The sequence below is a fragment of the Nerophis lumbriciformis genome, linkage group LG26 (genome assembly GCF_033978685.3).
Source record: "Nerophis lumbriciformis linkage group LG26, RoL_Nlum_v2.1, whole genome shotgun sequence".
Lineage (NCBI taxonomy): Eukaryota > Metazoa > Chordata > Actinopteri > Syngnathiformes > Syngnathidae > Nerophis > Nerophis lumbriciformis.
Genome location: NC_084573.2, coordinates 27,145,426 through 27,165,000, shown reverse-complemented (window position 1 = coordinate 27,165,000; position 19,575 = coordinate 27,145,426). Strand labels below are relative to the sequence as shown.

Sequence of the window (19,575 nt, the reverse complement as noted above, 5' to 3'; positions counted from 1 at the left end):
ACTTTATTAGACATCTTGGATTGTTTGTTAGCTGTCTGCCAAGCTGTATAACCTCAACACGTATAGTGAGGGCAGAACAGGCAATATGCAGTTATTGCCAGGCTTCGCTCTCATGTAAGGGGGGAAGAATTGTTGATTGATGACTGTGGTGTTCTTAGTGTCATAGTGTGTGTAGTTAGTATGTTCCAATAGCAGCAGAAGTGCACTTTTTGGAGAGCTGTATTATTTTCAGTTTTGTGCCCGAGGGACTGATTTTATTTAACACTATATTATTATTTATACACCTATAGTCATCAGAGAGACAGGTTTTTTTTGTGTTACTGTATATATTTCTTTTTCTGAAAAATCCCACTTAATATACTTTTGGTAACAGTCAATATTTATTTATTTTATTTTTTTAGGGGGGGTAACAGTCAATATTTATTTATTTATTTTATTTTATTCTTATAAAATAAAAGTGAGCTTTTGTTAAACCAAATATTGTGGGTTTTTTTCATATACAACAACCTATCTGGATTCGATAAGGAATCGGTTCGATAAGAGGATTCGATAATGGGCTCGAACTTGATCATTTCTTATCAAACATCATCCCTATTTGTTACTCTATTAGCATTGCTCAAAAAATCAACTGAGAAATGTGAAATTAATGTAGAGATTTAGGCGTTTTAGGAAACAATATTGACTTTTTTTTTTTTTTACTTTAGAGTGGGGGCTTTTTAACCTGACTCTCGCCAGATCCTTGTAGTTGGCTGAGCTCCACACAAGGATCTGGGCTCGAAGGCAATGCAAACTCCTTCAAAATAGCAAAAAATAATGAACCAATCAAGATCGCCGGGCAGGATTTCATAGATGTGACGTAGCGCCGAAGCGACTGTTTGATTCAAACAACAATGCCGGCACGCAGCGGAGTGATTTTTTTTAACAAGGCCCCGCCTTCTGAAATACATCTATTGAGGAGTCCCAGATCCTTGTGTGGAGCTCAGCGAACTACAAGGCTCTGGCGAGAGTCAGGTTAGGGGCTTTTAGGATCCTCAAGAACTTATGTCTGAGTTTGTTTTAACGGTTATTGCTTAAAAATAATGAACCAAATGTAATGTTAATTATTTTTTATTAAGTAATGTGGAGTTCCCATCAAATATTTCACTTCTAACATTTTTTTGTGGGGATATTACATATATGTCAAAAATAAACTAATTTAAATAAAACTATGTCAACAAATAGGTCTGAAAGTGGTCTATAGATCTGTAGGCATTTAAAGAAAAAATAAATATGTTTTTTTATTAATTATTTTTAACTTTCATGACTGAGACCATTTTAGGTTCTCAGGACCTCAACAGTCACCCAAATAGAGGAAAGCCTTCAGAGTTACAATATTGTATTGGTTATGAATATAGAAAATATCAAAATTATTCCGTATGCGGCCCTCAGTAGAAGACGTTTGGACACCCCTGCGTAGGGTCACAAGATGGCTACCTTGGAGCAGACAAAGTCCACGAGCGTTGCTTCCTCCTCTCCAATGTACTCGATGATCTTCTTGTTGATCCAGGGTCGAACTCGTCGTTCCATTAAGGTCTGCAGCAAGAGAGAAAGAGTTCAAGTTTTATGGTGTAAAGGCTGCAAACCAGGAAGTGAGTATAAGAAATCCTCACCGAGTCCACCATGGACCAATCCAGCGGGTACAAGAACAGGTCAGGCTTGGCGGTAGGAATCTTCTCGATCAGGCTCTTGATGTGTTTGCGCTTCTCTTCAGAGTTGGGCCCTTTGACCGCTGCCAGGCCGGCGCCGTCCACCCCCAGGCTCTTGTCGTCGTCGTAGTCCAGAGGCACCAGCTTTCTTTTGCGTGGCTGTTCCTCCGTTTCCTCCTCGTCGAACTTGTCGAAGACGCTGTCCACGGGCAACTTCTTCCTCTTGCCTGCGTTGGTTTGCCCTGGACTTCCTGTGGCGGCTGCACGGAGACACCATGTTTACTTTGTGTGTCCATGCCAGACCTTGCTTGGTCATCTCTGCTCACCCAGTTTGAGGCTCAGGCCGATTTTGGGTCTGTTCTCGTCCTGCGGTAGAGCGTCAGGAGGAGAGTTCTCGTGAGGGATGATGATGCCGCACGGCGACTCGTTGCCCGGCGTGTTGGGGGACACGTTGCCACTGCCCGACGACACAGAGGGCGCCGCCGTGATGGGCCTCATGGTGGGCTTGAGGCAGGGTTTCACCTCGGGGTTGTCCTCCTCATTGTCGTAATCCTCATCCTCGCCTTCCTCCACCTCGTCCTCAGAACGGGCAGGGCCCAGGCGAGCCTCGGGTCTGTCTCGGTCCTCTCTGTGGTCCCTCTGGTCTCTGTGGTCCCGCTGGTCCCTGTGGTCCCGTGAGGCCCTGTGGCGCTCCCGTGGCTCCTCAGGCTCAGGTTCAGGCTCCTGGACCACAGGGGGTCGTCTCAGACGCTCCTCCTCTTCCTCTTCCATCTGGACCAATGAGACGTGCGGTGCAGTGATGCGTGGCCAAGAAGACAACAACACGTGCAGGGAGCAACAAAGACACACACACACACACACACAGTCAGGAATGAGACACCTACCCTGCGTAGTTCTGCGTCTGGATCTGGATGTCCCTCGTCGAGCAGCCGCTGTCTGATCTCCTCCAGCTCCTCCTTCTCTCTCTTCCTGTCACGCTCATCCGCCTCCACCTCCTTCTCTCGGTCGCGGAGGCGTTTCTGCAGTGCACTGCCCCTAGTGGGCGAAGCCAGCAACGACACGCTTCAGAACAATGGCTGCAGTTTTTTCTCTCTCCCCCTCCAGTCACACGGAGGCAAAATGAGCGCCACGTTTTCATGTTATGTACGGTCACAGTTCAGACAAAACAACAAAGACCGTTATTACATGTTTCTTAGAAATGCAGTACACACGTGGAAATATTCTTTGGTGTTAATATTTTGCCTCTTAATAATAAAAGGGGAGAAATAGAAAAAAGGTAGAAAAGGAATAAAAGGCAGGCAAAATATGGAAACATTTTTATAATGTAAATAAGAAAACTTCACAAACACAATAAGGCTCAGTTTTGGTTCATTGAAGGTATTTTTATGATTATTATGCATCATACTGACAACTGGTTGTAATATACTACAGACTTACATACCACACTAATGAACATACAGAAGGTTTCTGCAGGTATCAGCCCATCTATTTTAATGTAAAGCTTATTTACTGTAGAATATATATATATATATATATATATATATATATATATATATAGCTTGAAATTGTATGTACAGACAAATTTGTAAGCATTTGCGATAATGAAGAAAAGTTTACATTAACTGTGGCCACATTAAGAATTAATGTAATTATAATATATGTTAATAATGCAAGTGACACTTTCAAGCGTAATAAAAAATGTTTTCATTACTGTAGTATTTTCTATCGTTGTAATTGGAATGTGAATAACTTAATTACCCTAAATAGGTAAACAAACCTCAAAATGAAATGGACTCAAACTGTTAGCAAAAAATGCACTTCAATAAATACTCAACATCTTGGAGAAAGTGGGTCAGGTGGTTTGTTTTGTCTTGTTTGTTGCCACTGCCGTCACATCATACTTGCTCATTCGTCCGTTCGAATGGGCTCATGTTGCTTATTTAGTTTAAAGATAAAAAATTCCCACACGGGGACATTTGGCTTTAAAAGACTGTAAATTCCGGACTATAAGCCGCAACTGTTTTCTTACACTTTGTACCCTGCAGCTTATGAAACGGTGTGGCTAATTTATGAATTTTTCTTCGCTGATGGCCGTTATGCAAATAGTTTTCATTTAACACAAGCAGAGACACTGAAAAGGTGTTATTGTTTGTGCAATGGCGCCATCTTTTGGACGAGTTTGCTCACTGCATGCGCTACAGGGTGAATGCTAAGCGTTTTCTGCTCTATGAAGCTTTGAACTGGAAATACAAGTGTGTTCCTTTTTCTAATCATCCATAGCGTTTCCACTCGTATGGAGTCTTTGTTCAACACTCCAAGCAACATTTGTATGTTTCATAATATAAATAAAACAATTCATTCTGACTTAAACCGTTCCATGTGTGATGTCTATAGGAATGTTTTTATGCATATTTGTATGCGCTATCGTAATGTAATCAAGTGTTTTAGTATTAACTTACAATAGCATTCTTTTTCTATTGTTTCAGTTTGGTAAAACGTCACCGTGGAGTTATTGAGTCAGTTTAGCTGATTGGAGAGCTGGCTTCCGCAGCAAGCGGGTCCATGACGATGACTTCTGTTTTGTTTGGTCAGCCGTTTTACTACCGTGTTCCAGACACCGTTTCGAAACAATTAGGATATGTCTACACTAAGCCGGATAACCCCTTAAACGAATAATTATTTAGCTTAAGCATTGTGTCAGTCACACTAAACCATCGTTTAAGGTTCCCCTTCCTTGGATAATTTTTTACACGGGTAAGTGCGCCGTGTATTTCTTGAATCTCCGGCTCTTAGCTTTGTATGGACTAATTGATCATTTACAAACTGAGTTCGGAAAGGAAGTGAAGTCAGAAAAACGCGCCCCACACAGGAAGTGACGTCAGAAAGAACGCGCCACAGCCAGCTTCATAACAACCGGAGCTAATCACTGGAAAGATGGAGGCGAGTCATTCAGACATGCTTGTGTTTCTCATTCTTCTACATGTACAGATGCTTGGAAAAATCACACATGAATACCGTAAGAGAAGAAAACGCGCGATTGCAGCTATTTCGGATACAACACATCTCAGATGACAAGAGAACTTTCGAATGTCCGGGTCAGCTGTGATTCTACTTACCGAAAAACTTCGTCCATGTATATATATTAATTTAAATGTATATATATTTAATGCTTTTTAATGCCATTCAAGGCCTCAATTTTCGCTAAATCATTTTAATGACTTAATGCTTTTTAACGACCCGCAGTAACACTGATAAAAAATAAATGCCATACAATAATTATTGATAAACATCCAAAATAAAATGACAGTATGGTTTAAAAAGCCAACAAAATAGCCCTAAAAATAATGACTACCTGTAATATTTTGGGTCATCGCGGTCGTCGTCGTAGTCCTCCAAGAACTCTTTCAGTCGCTTGCCTTCCTTCACCTGACCAAAAAACAGATAGCAATTACATTTTCTAGAAGCTCTAATTACATTTAAAAGAAAAATAATTAACATTTTAGAAAAGGTATGATATAAAAGTACAGTAATTTTAAAACCAGCACTTTTACCATCTCTCGTCTGCGCTCGTCTTCCCTCTCAGCATCTTTGCCGTAGTCGCGCGCTTTTTTCCTCTCCCTGAGCTCCCAGTTTTTAAGGCGCTACCAACAATGATTGAATTTGTGAACGCTCGTAGTTTTCCATCTACTAACCATAATAATAATAAAATAATAATAAATATTATTCTTACCTCCTGATAGGCTGCTTCTTTGTCTCGCAGCTTCCTCTCCAGTCTCCTGCGTTCGTGCACGTCCTCTTCATCCTCGTGCTCTCGCTTCTTTTCTCGCTCTCGATCTCGGCTCTTCTCCCTGTGACCACACGGAGATAACATTTTTCTACACATGTTCAACTTCACAGTAAACTGCAAAAGTAAACAGCCAAAAACATTTTCAGCATGCTCTTTTAGTGTGTAATTTTATTATATCGATATTTTCTTTCTTTGATGAATTAAATAAAGTTCTTACTACACTGGTTTCTTTTTTCTCAGGTTCTCCCTTTGTTATCTTATTGTGCCTTTTGTGGAAATCCATCCATCCTTCCATCCATTTTCTACCACTTATTCCCTTCGATGTCACGGGGGGCGCTGGAGCCTATCTCAGCTACAATCGGGCGGAAGGCGGGGTACACCCTGGAAATCAAACTATAAATACATGACATTTTCTGCAGCCATTTGATTGGCTAAAAGGCCTTATGGTTTATTATTATGTACATGACTGACTGCATACATGCACTTTTTCAATAAAACTGTGGACTGTGTTGTTGACAATCACGCCAAGTGATAAAATGCTGAAAGTCAGTGTAAAAATGTGACGTCCCTTCCAGTTGTTTGTTAGCCATATTATTTTGTGCGAAACCAAACCGCAACCATTATTAATCATTTGAGTTGTCAAATTTCAGATCAGATTTGGAGTCCCGATGCGATACTTTGAGAATAGATTAGAAAAATGAAAATATTTTATAGCAAGTACCGGTAACTAAATTAAACATAATATTTTATAAAGTTCATTGTATTACATTTAGAATTTGCAAGTTTTGTTGTAAACCAGATAATGTATTAATGAATGCTACATATGATTTTTTTTATAATAACTAAACAAAATCTAAAACTACTATTGGCTAACATTTAAATAATTGCGTTTTGCCTTCAAAGCCATCCTGTATCCAGAAACGCATTTTCTCACTTTGTAAACAATAACAAAAACCACCGCCAAAAAAAGTTGTAATATTGAGAAAAATAAAACAATATATGTCAATCTAATCACTTTAGTACCATTTATACACTGATACTATATCAGGTATCAATAGTATCGACATCTGCATCAATTGAAGCTTTAGCGGTTAGCTTTTTGTGTCGTTCTGCTCAGTGTTTGTTAAGTTAAGGTTAACATGTGTGTGTATGTGTGTGTGTGTATATATATATATATATATATATATATATATATATATATATATATATATAGTAAACACAGACACGCCCCCCGCCCCCAATTCCAACCCTTAATGCTGAGTGCCAAGCAGGGAGGTAATGGGTCCCATTTTTATAGTCTTTGGTATGACTCGGCTGGGGTTTGAACTCACAACCTACTGATCCCAGGGTGGACACTCTAACCACTAGGCCACTGAGTAGGTTTAGTGTGTAGCATGCTTAGCCATTCCTTTTCCTGTTGTCATCCAGTGATAATGCTACTTGTAAGAAACTTAGTTTATTTTCCGCTATGGTGGTATCTTGGAAGCGGCTTCGCACTGTGGATAAATGACCCGTTTGTCACACACCTCCTGGATATCATGCAACTCTTGCATGTGTGTAACAAGGAATATGGAAATGTAATTGTGTCTCCCTGAGTGTGCTTCCCACAGAAAGGAATCTCGCACATGAGTACAATATTTATCACGTGTAATTACTGCTGAACTCAGCAGCTCATGGCCTGGACAGCTCTATAAAGTCTATAAACGTAACAATAAACCTACAAACAAACATTTAATGCTGTATGATTGTTTCCAATTTAAAAATATGTGATTTAAAATGGAGGCTGGATCATTTGTAGTGCAGGTGTGTATGTCTGGAAATATTTGTACATAAGGTAACATTTGGGAAATAGTTATCGAGGCATTGTTGAATGTGCTCAAAAAGTACTTTAATACACACTGTTGACCAAGTTAGATTTTTTTAAATAACTAAAATAGATAAGACACTGTTAGAAACGCCACTATTTTGTATGTTTTGTGTTTCCTATGCTTCACTGATAGTGTTTTAGTATTTCATCTGTTTTAAAGGCTAAACTTTTAATGTTTTAAATACTGGTTTGTACTTAAGCACTTTTTCTGGCGGGCGTTGTGGTGTCCTACTCACATGATGGTCGACAAGCATCAAATCAAGTGAGACGTGTAAGTAAAAGAAAAGTATGAGCTGAAAACATCGCTTTTCTGTGCTGTTCCAAGCATTCAAATCGAGAGATAGGAAATGCATTTTCAAGACAGAATAAATCAAGGAAATCGAGAGATAGAAAATGCCTTTTCAAGACATAATAAATCAAGGAAATTACGAAAGTTCATCTAGGGAAATGGCTCTCAAAAATATCACTTTCTTCAACTACAGTCGGACCATGCTTGTGTCTGCAGCGATAACTTAGTCAAAGGTTTGTGTGAGAAACTGTCTGTGATGCAATCAAGTTTGTTATCCTAGGAAGTGTTTGGAAAGCAGAACTAAATGTAAAGAAAGTGCAAGGAATTGCATTAGTTTTTGTGTTCTTCAAAGTTATGTTGTAGTTTCTATGCCTAAATATAACTACAAAGACCTGATTGTGGACATAAACTAACGTCATGTTAAGTCCTAATATAATAAATAATTGAGATTGTTGGTCCAATCCAACGTGTTTTTGTAGTCAGTTTTCATAACAGAAACTAGTATAAGCTTAGTTACTGTGCAGGAAAGCCAAGTGCCTGTCCTTTGTCTTATTAGCATCACGTCAATCAGGTATGTTATTTAATGATGCAAGAATATGCTTAATTTATGGACCCCTTCAGATGTACAGACATGATGCGCCTCCAATCTTTTCTTCTTTAAATCCTTGTAAGGTCGAGGTGAGCAGTAAAGTACTAAGGGTTGAATGGGTTAAATCTTTCAATAATTGCATAATCGCTTAAATATTTGCCTCTAAAACTTTCCAAATAAGGCCAAATTTGCACTGATGTAGGTATAAAAACAGTAACCGAAAGGGACTCTAGACCATAACCTAAAACACGGAAGTGAAAATTATTCACTGGGTAGAATCTGCGCTTTTGAGTGACATACGGGTTACTACGGCAACCATAGAAAGCTCTGCCGAGTGGGCGGGTTTGTTTACACAGCGACTAGCCGGAGACCTTGCAGACGCGAGTGTCAGACGGAGACAGATTTCTACAACAAAGTTTTGCAGAACAGTGATAAGTGGATTTTTTTTTACCTTTTTGCGTTTATGTTTCGCCATGTTTGTTGCATCTTTGTGGCGCTAGTCAGTCCATGAGTTTGTCAAAGTGCAGTTATGATTCACGTTTTTTCCATCATGGTAATTAAAAACTGTAATACTAACCATCGGGAGTTATCATTAATACCGTTAATTGATACATCCCTACTGGTAATAAAGTGTGTGAAAGTGTTTTTGTTTACCTGGACCGGCTGCGAACAACAGTCCTGTCTCGGCTTAGGCCCCTCTCCCATTCTCTCTCTCGTTCTCTGGTCCTGCGCTCGCGGTCTTTATCTCGGCCCCGGTCCCGCTCACGCTCACGCTCCTTCTCTCTCTCCCTCTCTCTCTCTCGCTCCCTCTCACGCTCCTTCTCACGCTCGCGGTCCCGCCGCTCTCTTTCCCGCTCGTGCTCCTTTTCCCGCTCCTTCCTCTGCCGCTCAATCTCCAGCCGCTCCTTCTCTCGCTTGTCCTTCTCCTCTTCCAGTTTCTGCGGAGGAAGGCACACGGGGGGTCATGTGACTCCAAGCGCAAGGCAAGCGATCAACATTCAAACTTGCCGCAGTGCACAGATCGAGTGGTTTCTGGGGTATAAAGACGAGACCGGGAGCTTTTGTACGCTCTTCCCTCGTCCATGCAAAAGGCTACAAATCCTGAGGTTTACTTGCAAAGTTTAGCGTAAAAGTAACTGGAAACCACGAATATATTTAAAGAGATCTGTGGAACACTGGCAGCGAGAAAAAGGAGCCACATGGGATGATTGCTTAAGAGCACTCCTCAGCACAAAGAAATACAAAAACAAAGAACAGTCGTCAGTCTTTGCTTGAACTAGTTGTTTGGGACTTACAGGTGTTGAACTATGGACTCAGCCCTTCGCTGCCCCTACAAGCCTTTTAAGTTAGGCCTGGGAGGAAAGCAGGTCACACGGTACAAGGGAAAAACATGATGGGATTGTGGCTTGTTTCAGCATCGTTATTAATAGCATCAACACAAACAACCTTTTTATTCCAGTGAATACACATTGGATATTGCAAAGTAAAACAACATTTCTGCACAGATCATTTAAAATATTGTAGAAGCGGTCTTACCCGTACAGAAGTCCTCGGGAGCTCGTGGCGACTCAAAAGACACGTACATACACGCACACACCTCAACTCTGCCTTCATGGGTATTACACACAAGGCTTTAGGTTTTGTCGTTAAAGTGGGAAGGAAGGCACCATCATGCAGCTACAAGCAATCAGCTATTTAGACTATAGCAGACAGGATGGACAAGCCTTGGGTCTAACCAAAGTCCAGACGAGGACACGTGTCAAGTAACAGAGTTATTTGAACCATCATTCAGTGATCAAAGAACAAACATCAGTTTCCATAAGCTATATGACTTACCTCTCTACATCAGCCGGTCCTTGTTTGGGAACTACAAGATTAAGGCCATGTATATTTCATAAAAGTTACATTTCCCCACACTCCAGTGTTATATATATATATATATATATATATATATATATATATATATATATATATCCATAAAGGTGTAGTTTCTTTTTTCTAAATGGTAAGTAAAAACTCAAGAGTTTCAGGGGAAAAAAACATGTTTGTGTGTAGGCAAAGGGCTATAGAAAATATTGAAGTGCTCAAAATTTGTATTTATTGTAGATCAATTATTAATTTTTCAAAATGTATGTAAAAGTAAAGAAATAAAACACCTATTTTTGACTTTAAAAAATATATTTTGGGGGGATTAAAACATTAAATAACTATTATTGATATCAATATTGATACTGTTGCTTGTATTAATTTTCCTTTTTGTTAGTATTGTATTATATTTATTGTGATTTATATTTTTATAAATATACATCTCAACTGCTTTGTACATTTATATCCCAAGTATTTTTGTAAATAAAATTGAAAATATATTTTTTAAAAGATGTTTTAAGCCATAAGTCATTTTTCAGCAGCCAAGTGAATCTATTGTAATATGTAACCTGTTTTGAGGTTTTATTCCGATTTATATACCAACAGAATCGAGTTGTATCGCGAATCAATTCTGAATAAAAATTGTGAAATGCCCAAAGATTCCCACCTCTAATATATATAATTACATAATTGTGCACATGCTGCCGCCTTAATAATAACAATACTGTATTACATAATAAAATATACTGCAATACCTATTTAATTTACCGTATTTTTCGGAGTATAAGTCGCACCTGCTGAAAAATGCATAATAAAGAAGGAACAAAACATTTATAAATCGCACTGGAGCCCAGCCAAACTATGAAAAAAACTGCGACTTATAGTCCGAAAAATACGGTAATAATAAATTGGATTAAATATTTTCATTAAGCACGTGGGGAAAACACTACATAATAATATTGCTATAAAAACACATTTGTACTAAAGATGATGAATGCCTTACCTTTAATAAACACCTGGTACTTTCTGTAGTTAGGCAAATAAAACAGTACCGTAATATGTTTAAAAAAAAAATCTTCTTTTAATTCTATTCAGTTTGTCGGTTTGAACAGGTTTCATCACGGGGGCCAAAAAAATACTAGGAAAATTCAATGGAAATGGCAAAAACACAATTGAATGAGTTTTCTCTTATTTGTAATAAATAAATAACATGACTTTATGATTGTGTGCATGCTCCATTAAAAAATTTAAGACTAAGGCAGAGTGAGCCAGGCACCGGAAGACAAAAATGATGGCAGCGACACACAACACAACATCACCACATGCAGAGTCACGTACCTTCAAAGTCTTCAGATCAGTGTGCTGCTGTGGAGAGGGCACCCTCCTCCCTCTTTACCCCGTAATAGTCAAGACTACAGCGATTACTGCAGTGGTTATTGTAAAAAGGTTTCTGCTTCAAACATAACCATCGTTACTATGACAACAGCTTACAGAGGACTCGCAGTGGTTGACGCACTCTTTAGCTTTTAAGGAGCGCCACCAAAGGGCACGGAGTGATGGTATGAGCTGCTAAGGATGCTAGTCAAAGCGGCCAAAGTGCAGTGCAGTTGCCCCTCTGCCAGTCCTCAAGAGGGGGGTGCCCAGTTTATGTAGAAAGTAAAGGAAGGCTCATACTTACATCCTATCCTCGCAACTTTTTCCAAAGCTCTGAGATTCATCTTGCTTTAGTCACCATATGATCACTATCATAATGGTGGGGTTTAATGAATAGATTAGCTTTTTAAGTAACTTTACATTGTCTCCATGCATTTTTTGTATGTGTGCGTGTGTAACAAATGCAGAATGGATCTACTGTATGATGGTCACAGCTAAATCAAGTCTTACAAGTGAAATCAGTCCATCTAAGGGTGTCTCAACTTTGCACAAGAAACATTACCGGTACGTTAAGAATAAAGCAAATGTGTCGCAGTGTGTTTTTAATGACAGCCAATTGCTCGTGCAGTTTGCATGTTGGTACATGTGTCAACTACTGCTGAATGTGCAAAAGCTACAGGAGTGAACTAAAATGATCAGCTGCTGTCCAAAACCTGCAATATCAACTAGAGGACTAGAAAGTTATTTTACCTTGTGGGTGTCACGAAATTTACTAATCTCTCTGGAAATCAGGTCTCTCTTGTCATCCTCCATATCAATAGTGTTCAAGTCATCCTGCGGATCAAAGTGTAGATCTTCTTGAAAAAGCTTTCACATCATTTAATGCTGAAAGACTGGAAGAGTGCGTCTGCATACCTCTTCTTTTTTGTCTTTTCTTCTCTTTCGTCGCTGTGACTCTTCATCCTGTGAGGGCGCGTTGAGCTCGTCAGCATACTCGCGCATTAATCCATCAATAGCACCTTTGACAAGCTGATCCTTCTTCTGGGTCTCCTCATCCAGAACCTCATCTTTGTCGTCTCCAAAGTCTGCATTCACTGTCTGCCAATGCAAGCAGTGTTTTATTTAGGATAATAATGTTAAAGACCAGCACCATTCCTGAAGAACAAAACATAGCTATACCCCATTAGTGCTCTTCTTCTTGGCCTTCCACTCTTCTAACTGTGCTCCCGTCTTGGCGTCCACCTTCACAAGAAGGTTTTTGTCACCGATGTGCAGTTCATGAAGGAGCCTCAGGGCTCGCAATGTGGACTCCGGCTCCTTGTACTCACAAAACCCAAAAGCTGCCCACAGACAAACATCATAATGATTAGAAAAGAGGGCGGCTCAATTAGGTTTTACAGAAATCAGTGAAATACTTTTTTCCTTCTTTCAGTAAAACATGATGCTTATAGAGAGCAGTATTTCCTAACCATTGTTGGGCCGCAAAAAAATTGTTTCTCAGCTGTGGTCTGTAGGGGTCATTACTGCCACTTGTGGCAGTAATGACAATATCAAACAAAAATAAGCTTGGAGCTAAAGTACTGAGAAGTTTCTTGAGCGCATAACTTATGACCAAAATGGCGATGCTGTATTTCCATTTGCACTTACATTTTATTGACACTTTAGTTAAACATTTATTATTAATTTGCATTATTTTAGCACAACGTAATTGTATATAAATGTATTGTCCGTCAGTTATTTATGAGACTTTTCTTAAAGGGGAACTGCACTTTTTGGGGAATTTTGCCTATCATTCACAATCATTATAAGAGACAAGACACACGTCTTTTTTTTTTTTTATAGGATTTTAAAGATGATAAAAAAACGCTTGAAAACCCTCCAGGAACAAACATATACATAAATACATACATGCATACATATATATATATATATATATATACACACACACACGTTCATAACAATATGTAATATGTTCAATATTATCCGTATTTTGATCATTTTAATCATTTCTGTGACGTATATCTTCTGCGCATTGATTTCTGTTTCCATAACAGCGCACTTCTGACTTCTGGCAACATGCGTGTTCCTACTTCCGGAATCAAAGACGTGTGTGTGTTCTAATCATGGCAGACTTGGTAACAGACAACGAAGACGACTATTTTTGGACAAATAACAATTAACAGCCTTATATTTTTTCAGCTAAATATACAGAGGATGAACTACTGCTTATAGAAGTGATCACAAAGAGAGTGTGAGACGTTAGAGCAGACAGAAGCCAAGAGTGAGGTGAAATCGACTCGAAGCTGCAAATGTGGAATTTGAAGCCATGCTCATTCGACATAAATGACGTGCTTACCCAAAATCCACAGGAAACGTCGAGGGCCAGCTGGACCAGATGAACAACTGTCCATCGAGTGAGTCACTTTAATATCGATCTAGATACATGCAGCATGCCATGCATTGTGTTGCACATTACAAACTGAAACGTGTTTCGTGCTGACGTAGAAACTAGCTTAACTCTTGCTGTAGTTAGCTTTTACAGCTAATACCGTAGCACGCTGATGTGTACCGGTAACTACGATAGAAAAATAATTACCCAGTGTTCGCTCTTACATTAATGTCGCTGTCTTGAGGTTAGCATATCCTTCTATGGTGAGTAATGTAGCATGTTGAGCTATTCCTTGTCCTCCTGGGATGATATTTGTAAGAAACATATTTGATTTGCTGCCATAGCGGCAAGGATTACTGTCTTACAAGTGGCTTTGCAGTTGCACTAAGAAGGGACTTTAGCCGCTAGCTTACTAGCGAGGACGCTCCATTGCGTTGAGGACGCTTGTCACTGTCAAATTTGCGGAACACAGAATGTGTCATCAACATGCATTATCACAATATAACAATAGTATTAAAAACTCTATCGTCATACAAACTTATATCATTTATAATCAATAATATACACAAAATTGCAAGCATTAGACAACGATAATGTTTAATAGTTGAAAAGTAATTGTAAGCATTCGACAATAATAATGTTGAAGAGTTGAAAAGTAATTATAAGCATTTGAGAATGATAGTGTCGAATACTTGAAAAGTTTACTGTGGCCAAATTAAGCACTAAGGTCATCATAATATATGATAATAATGCAAGCCCTGGCAACCCATTCAAACGCAATAAACATTTTTCCTTACTGTAGTATGTTTTTATTTACGATTTTAATTGCAAGGTCAATAACTTAATTAAACTAAATAGGTAAACAAACATAAAAATAAAAAGGACTCTTAATCTCTATAAGCGAAAAATACATTTCAAAAGATATTGAACATCTTGAAGTGCAATTTTTCCCCAGTTGGGAAGAACTAGGTCGGATGGATTGTTTTGTTGTCACTTGCAGTTGTATGACATTTTTTAATGCCTATGGACATCGTATTTAATGTTTTTTAATGCCATTCAGGGCCATAATTTTTACATAATCCATTTATACAGATTTAATGCTTTAATGACCCCCAGAAACCCTGATTACCAGGACAGTTAATGGATGTTTTGTGATGGTGACAGTGTGTTGCTGGAATGCATGAATTAAACTTCCTTCTAAATCCAAACATAGAATTTGATATCTGTTTACCTTGGAGCTTGCCTGAGGCTCCCTGGACTCTTTTCCAGCTCAAGACTATTCCACATTTCTGCAACAGACCCAGGACAGTTAATTTTCCACAAACTAACATAAAAAAATATGACAAATACAATCATTTGCAGCCGTAATATGACATTGTCCTGACTGATCTGTAGAAGCAGAAGACATAAAAGGTGACACTCAAAAAATGTGAATACCGTACAAAAGTTTGTTTGTTCCAGCAACTAGATTGAAAAGGTAAAGCCAACACTTGAGCTCATAACATGCAATTCAATATATTTCAAGCTTTCTTTTGATACAACTCTGATAATTATGGCTTATAGTTAATGAAAACCTACCTTGAAAATCCTAGAAATTGTGTGGTTTTCAAAACCTGTAAGCCATGATCATCCAAATTATAACAAACAAAGTCTTGACATATCTCACTTTGCATGTAATAACTTACGTCACAAATTACATTCACATTTGAAGTTGAATTGCTGACATGAATAGATTTTGCACGATATTCTGAATTTTTAAGTTTCAACTGTAGAAAGAAACCCTGTCCCTTACCGCCAGCAGCTGTCGGATCAGCATGTCCGACGCTTTTTCGGATATGTTACCCACAAACACTGTGGTGGTGGGGCCACAGTCTTCGTCTTTGAGTCGGAGGATTCTATGGACAGGAGGTTTACTGACCACAGGCAGAGACGACACCATTACAGGGGTAGAAGTCATGAGGCCCATGTGAACTGGGATCATTGGAGCTCCTGCAACAACAATTTATTAAAAAGCTGTTCATATAGATTTAAAGGGGAACTGCACTTTTGGGGTATTTTGTCTATCATTCTCAAATCCCTATGTAAGACAAGAACACATGTTTTTGCGTGTTTTGTTATAGTATTATCACGATACTAATGAATCTTATTCGGTACCACACCGCCTTTAACATGAAGGTACAAAAATAAGGAATATGTAAGAAATGTTTAGTAATATGTAACAAAATAGTGCAAAGTGTGTAAATGTAAAAAAAGAAACCTTAGAATTTTTTTTTGCTGTTTTAGTGCCAAAAAGTTAAGGCTGTGTAACATTTAATTTGGTCTGTTATTCCTATTTAAGTGTGGAAATTATTTGTTTTTGCAATTGTTACTGTTTAAATATTATTGGCCCAAATTACTATTATTTTAAAGTAGCATGTTATATATTGTAATTTATTTTATTTATACAGTCCTACACTTTAGTTCCTACCTGTTTTCGTATATCCGAATAGGGAACGGATGAGGGTTAAATAGAACAGAGCGCGGCTAAGGACTACAGTCCTTTTTTTTAATGTTAAAACCTGACGTACTGTCGAAGTGCCTTTTCCTTGTTTTATTCACAATTTATTGGCTCTCTGTAGCACTAATTTTTACTTTCACTTCTAGCTCCAAGCAAAGAATCAACCGCAAGACAACAAGATGTCGCACCTAAACATTATTGTTTAGAACAGTGGTTCTTAACCTGGGTTCGATCGAACCCTCGGGGTTCGGTGAGTCGGCCTCAGGGGTTCGGCGGAGGTCAAAACACACCCGACTCATCGTGTAAATACAAACGTCTCCCTATCGGCGTATTACGGATACGGCAACAGCTGACTGGTTTGCAGGTGTGTAATTTGTTGTGAGTTTATGCACTGTGTTGGTTTTGTTGTTTGAACAAGGTGATGTTCATGCACGGTTCATTTTATGCACCAGTAAAAAAACATGATAACACTTTAGTATGGGGAACATATTCACCATTAATTAGTTGCTTATTAACCTGCAAATTAGTAACATATTGGCTCTTAACTAGTCATCATTAAGTACCCGTATTTTCCGCACCATAAGGCGCCCTGGGTTAAAAGCCGCGCCTTCAATGAACGGCATATTTCAAAACTTTGTCCACCTATAAGCCGCCCGGTGTTGTAAGCCGCATCTAACTGCGCTAAAGGAATGTAAAAAAAAAACAGTCAGATAGGTCAGTCAAACTTTAATAATATATTAAAAACCAGCGTTCTAACAACTCTGTTCACTCCCAAAATGTACGCAAATGTGCAATCACAAACATAGTAAAATTCAAAATAGTGCAGAGCAATAGCAACATAATGTTGCTCGAACGTTAATGTCACAACACACAAAATAAACATAACGCTCACTTTCTGAAGTTATTCTTCATTCATAAATCCCTCGAATTATTCTCCTTCGTTGTCCGAATTGAAAAGTTGGGCGAATGTGGGATCCAAAATGTCGTCTGGCGCTGTCTCCCTGCCTCCCTGTCTTGGTGAACGTCACGTGTGTTCGCCTTCTGTCATCCACTGTTCCCACGGCAGTCTAGCTTCGAATGCCCTGTTGACACCAATATCTAGCGGCTGGAGGTCTTTTGTCAATCCACCCGGAATGACGGCGAGTATTGAATTAAGCGCGTAAGCGTGTCTCTTAATGTGATGTTATGAGCTAGCAAATATAACAACTACACTACCCAGCATGCAACGATAGTGACGAGCATGCGCGGTAGCCCTGAGAAGCGTTGTTGTATGTGCTGGCAGTTAGAATGTGGTTATGAGCACGCTGTGAGTAAACATTGAGAACTCAGTTAACACGCCTCGTCTGCATTATTTATAATTAGACAGACAACACACTTAATAGGAGCCATTTTGGGGTCTTTACATAAACACACAAATGGAAATGAAACGTCACATATCCCAGCATGCACCGCGCGCTTCTTCTACGGGAAAAAAAGATGGCGGCTGTTTACCGAAGTTGCGAGACCGAAACTTTATGAAAATGAATCTTAATATTTATCCATATATAAAGCGCACCGGGTTATAAGGCGCACTGTCAGCTTTTGAGAAAATTTGTGGTTTTTAGGTGCGCCTTATAGTGCGGAAAATACGGTACTTATTATTGCCTTATTCAGCATGGCCTTATTATAACCCTAGCCCTAACCAAATAACTCTAAATAAAGTCTTTATAACTTAAAATATGTTCCCCTAGTGTCCAAATAACTCTAAATTAAGTCTGTGTTACTTAGAATATGTTCCCCATACTAAAGTGTTACCAAAAACATATAACTTTGTCTTCAATTTGAAAAACTTTTTTTTTTCACTAAAGAAGGTTCCGGTGAATGCGCATATGAAACTGGTGGGATTCGGTACCTCCAACAAGGTTAAGAACCTCTGGTTTAGAAGTTACCTGGTTGGCTGTTAGCGCGTCACTTCCACTGATAAGTGATCACTTCCTGCGTTGCTCAGTTAGCGAGTGCCTTGATACACAACTTCCTGTTTCTTTCGACAAAGTAAAAAAATATATGGCAAAAGTTTTATTGCACGCGTTTTTATTGATATCGGTAAATCTATCACGATATTTATTGATATCGTTTTATCAGCCCAGCCCCTAGTTTCTTGAATCACATAATGGTTGTGAATGATAGACAAAGTTCCAAAAATGAGAGGAAATGAATGAGAGAGGTTCTTACCTGGAGGAAAGCCATGATACTGAGGTGGTAACCCAGGAGGGGGCAACAGTGGCCGGTTTAAGTGAGGGGGGAATGACATCCTGGGTGTGAGTCGAACCAGCCTAATGTGGAAATAAGTTGGGTCATTGACTTTTAATGCATGTTACAACTTCTAAACACAGACGATAACCTTTATGTCAACAATTGCAGTGAATACTTATCTATGTAATGTGTAACGTCAGTAACGTTAGCTAACGTGACGTGCTAATAGTTGTGAATTGTACTAAGGAAATAGACCAGTAGCGGGAGCGTTAAAAGTATATTGATTCAGTGTCATTTCACTTAAAAAAAAATATAGCAAAAGAGCCTGCATGTTGCTTTTTACCAGGTTGTTCCTTACTAACTTATTAATTTATTCGTGACAACTAAAAAGGCCAAGCTAGCAGCTAACGCTACCATTCATAACCACGCCGTATAGCCGGTAATGCTAAATGCTAAGCTAATACATGCTACAGCTACGAAGTGGCAAACAGTTGAGTCTAATAAACGTAGGTAAAAGTTAAGACAGTGTGAGTATACATACCCCGAAACAAATGTTGGAAGAGCGTATATACAGCGTCCAACTGGATAGTTTTCGGTGCGGACTCCTTTCTAATGCACCGGTAGTTGGATGAGCAACAATGGCTACTAGCTAGTCGTCACGGGCCCGCACAGCGCCTCCTTGGAGCGGGAGTGGGGGTGCGCTTGGTGTTAGATTCACGGTGTGCCCGGCGAGCGGAGATGGGCAGAAAGCGAATTGATTGATTGATTGAAACTTTTATTAGTTGACTGCACAATGAAAGTACATATTCCGTACAATTGACCACTAAATGATAACACCCGAATAAGTTTTTCAACTTGTTTAAGTCGGGGTCCACTTAAATTGATACATGATACAGATCAGTGACGTGCAGACACTAGAGGCGGGGCCTCACCTGCCATCATGGAAAGAAAAATAATGTAAAAAGAAAAAAATATATTTAAATTGTTAAATGTATCCAGT

At 39.0% G+C, this 19,575-nt stretch overlaps 1 protein-coding gene across 1 annotated transcript in view; it reads right to left on the bottom strand.

Moving 5' to 3' along the window:
* rbm25b (RNA binding motif protein 25b) overlaps positions 1-19,278 on the bottom strand; it is a 23,095-nt gene extending 3,817 nt beyond the window's left edge. Inside the window, exons 1-15 of the mRNA XM_061987063.2 lie at positions 19,117-19,278; positions 18,555-18,655; positions 15,639-15,835; positions 15,078-15,135; positions 12,637-12,797; positions 12,373-12,555; positions 12,208-12,291; positions 8,872-9,155; positions 5,416-5,533; positions 5,237-5,326; positions 5,038-5,111; positions 2,570-2,720; positions 2,012-2,456; positions 1,650-1,945; positions 1,474-1,572 (exon numbers count right to left, since the gene is read on the bottom strand). Of these exons, the coding sequence (XP_061843047.1) occupies positions 1,474-1,572; positions 1,650-1,945; positions 2,012-2,456; positions 2,570-2,720; positions 5,038-5,111; positions 5,237-5,326; positions 5,416-5,533; positions 8,872-9,155; positions 12,208-12,291; positions 12,373-12,555; positions 12,637-12,797; positions 15,078-15,135; positions 15,639-15,835; positions 18,555-18,633 (2,319 nt within the window). The 5' untranslated portion in view covers positions 18,634-18,655; positions 19,117-19,278. The remainder of the gene's footprint in view (positions 1-1,473; positions 1,573-1,649; positions 1,946-2,011; positions 2,457-2,569; positions 2,721-5,037; positions 5,112-5,236; positions 5,327-5,415; positions 5,534-8,871; positions 9,156-12,207; positions 12,292-12,372; positions 12,556-12,636; positions 12,798-15,077; positions 15,136-15,638; positions 15,836-18,554; positions 18,656-19,116) is intronic.
* Between the last annotated feature and the right edge of the window lie 297 nt (positions 19,279-19,575).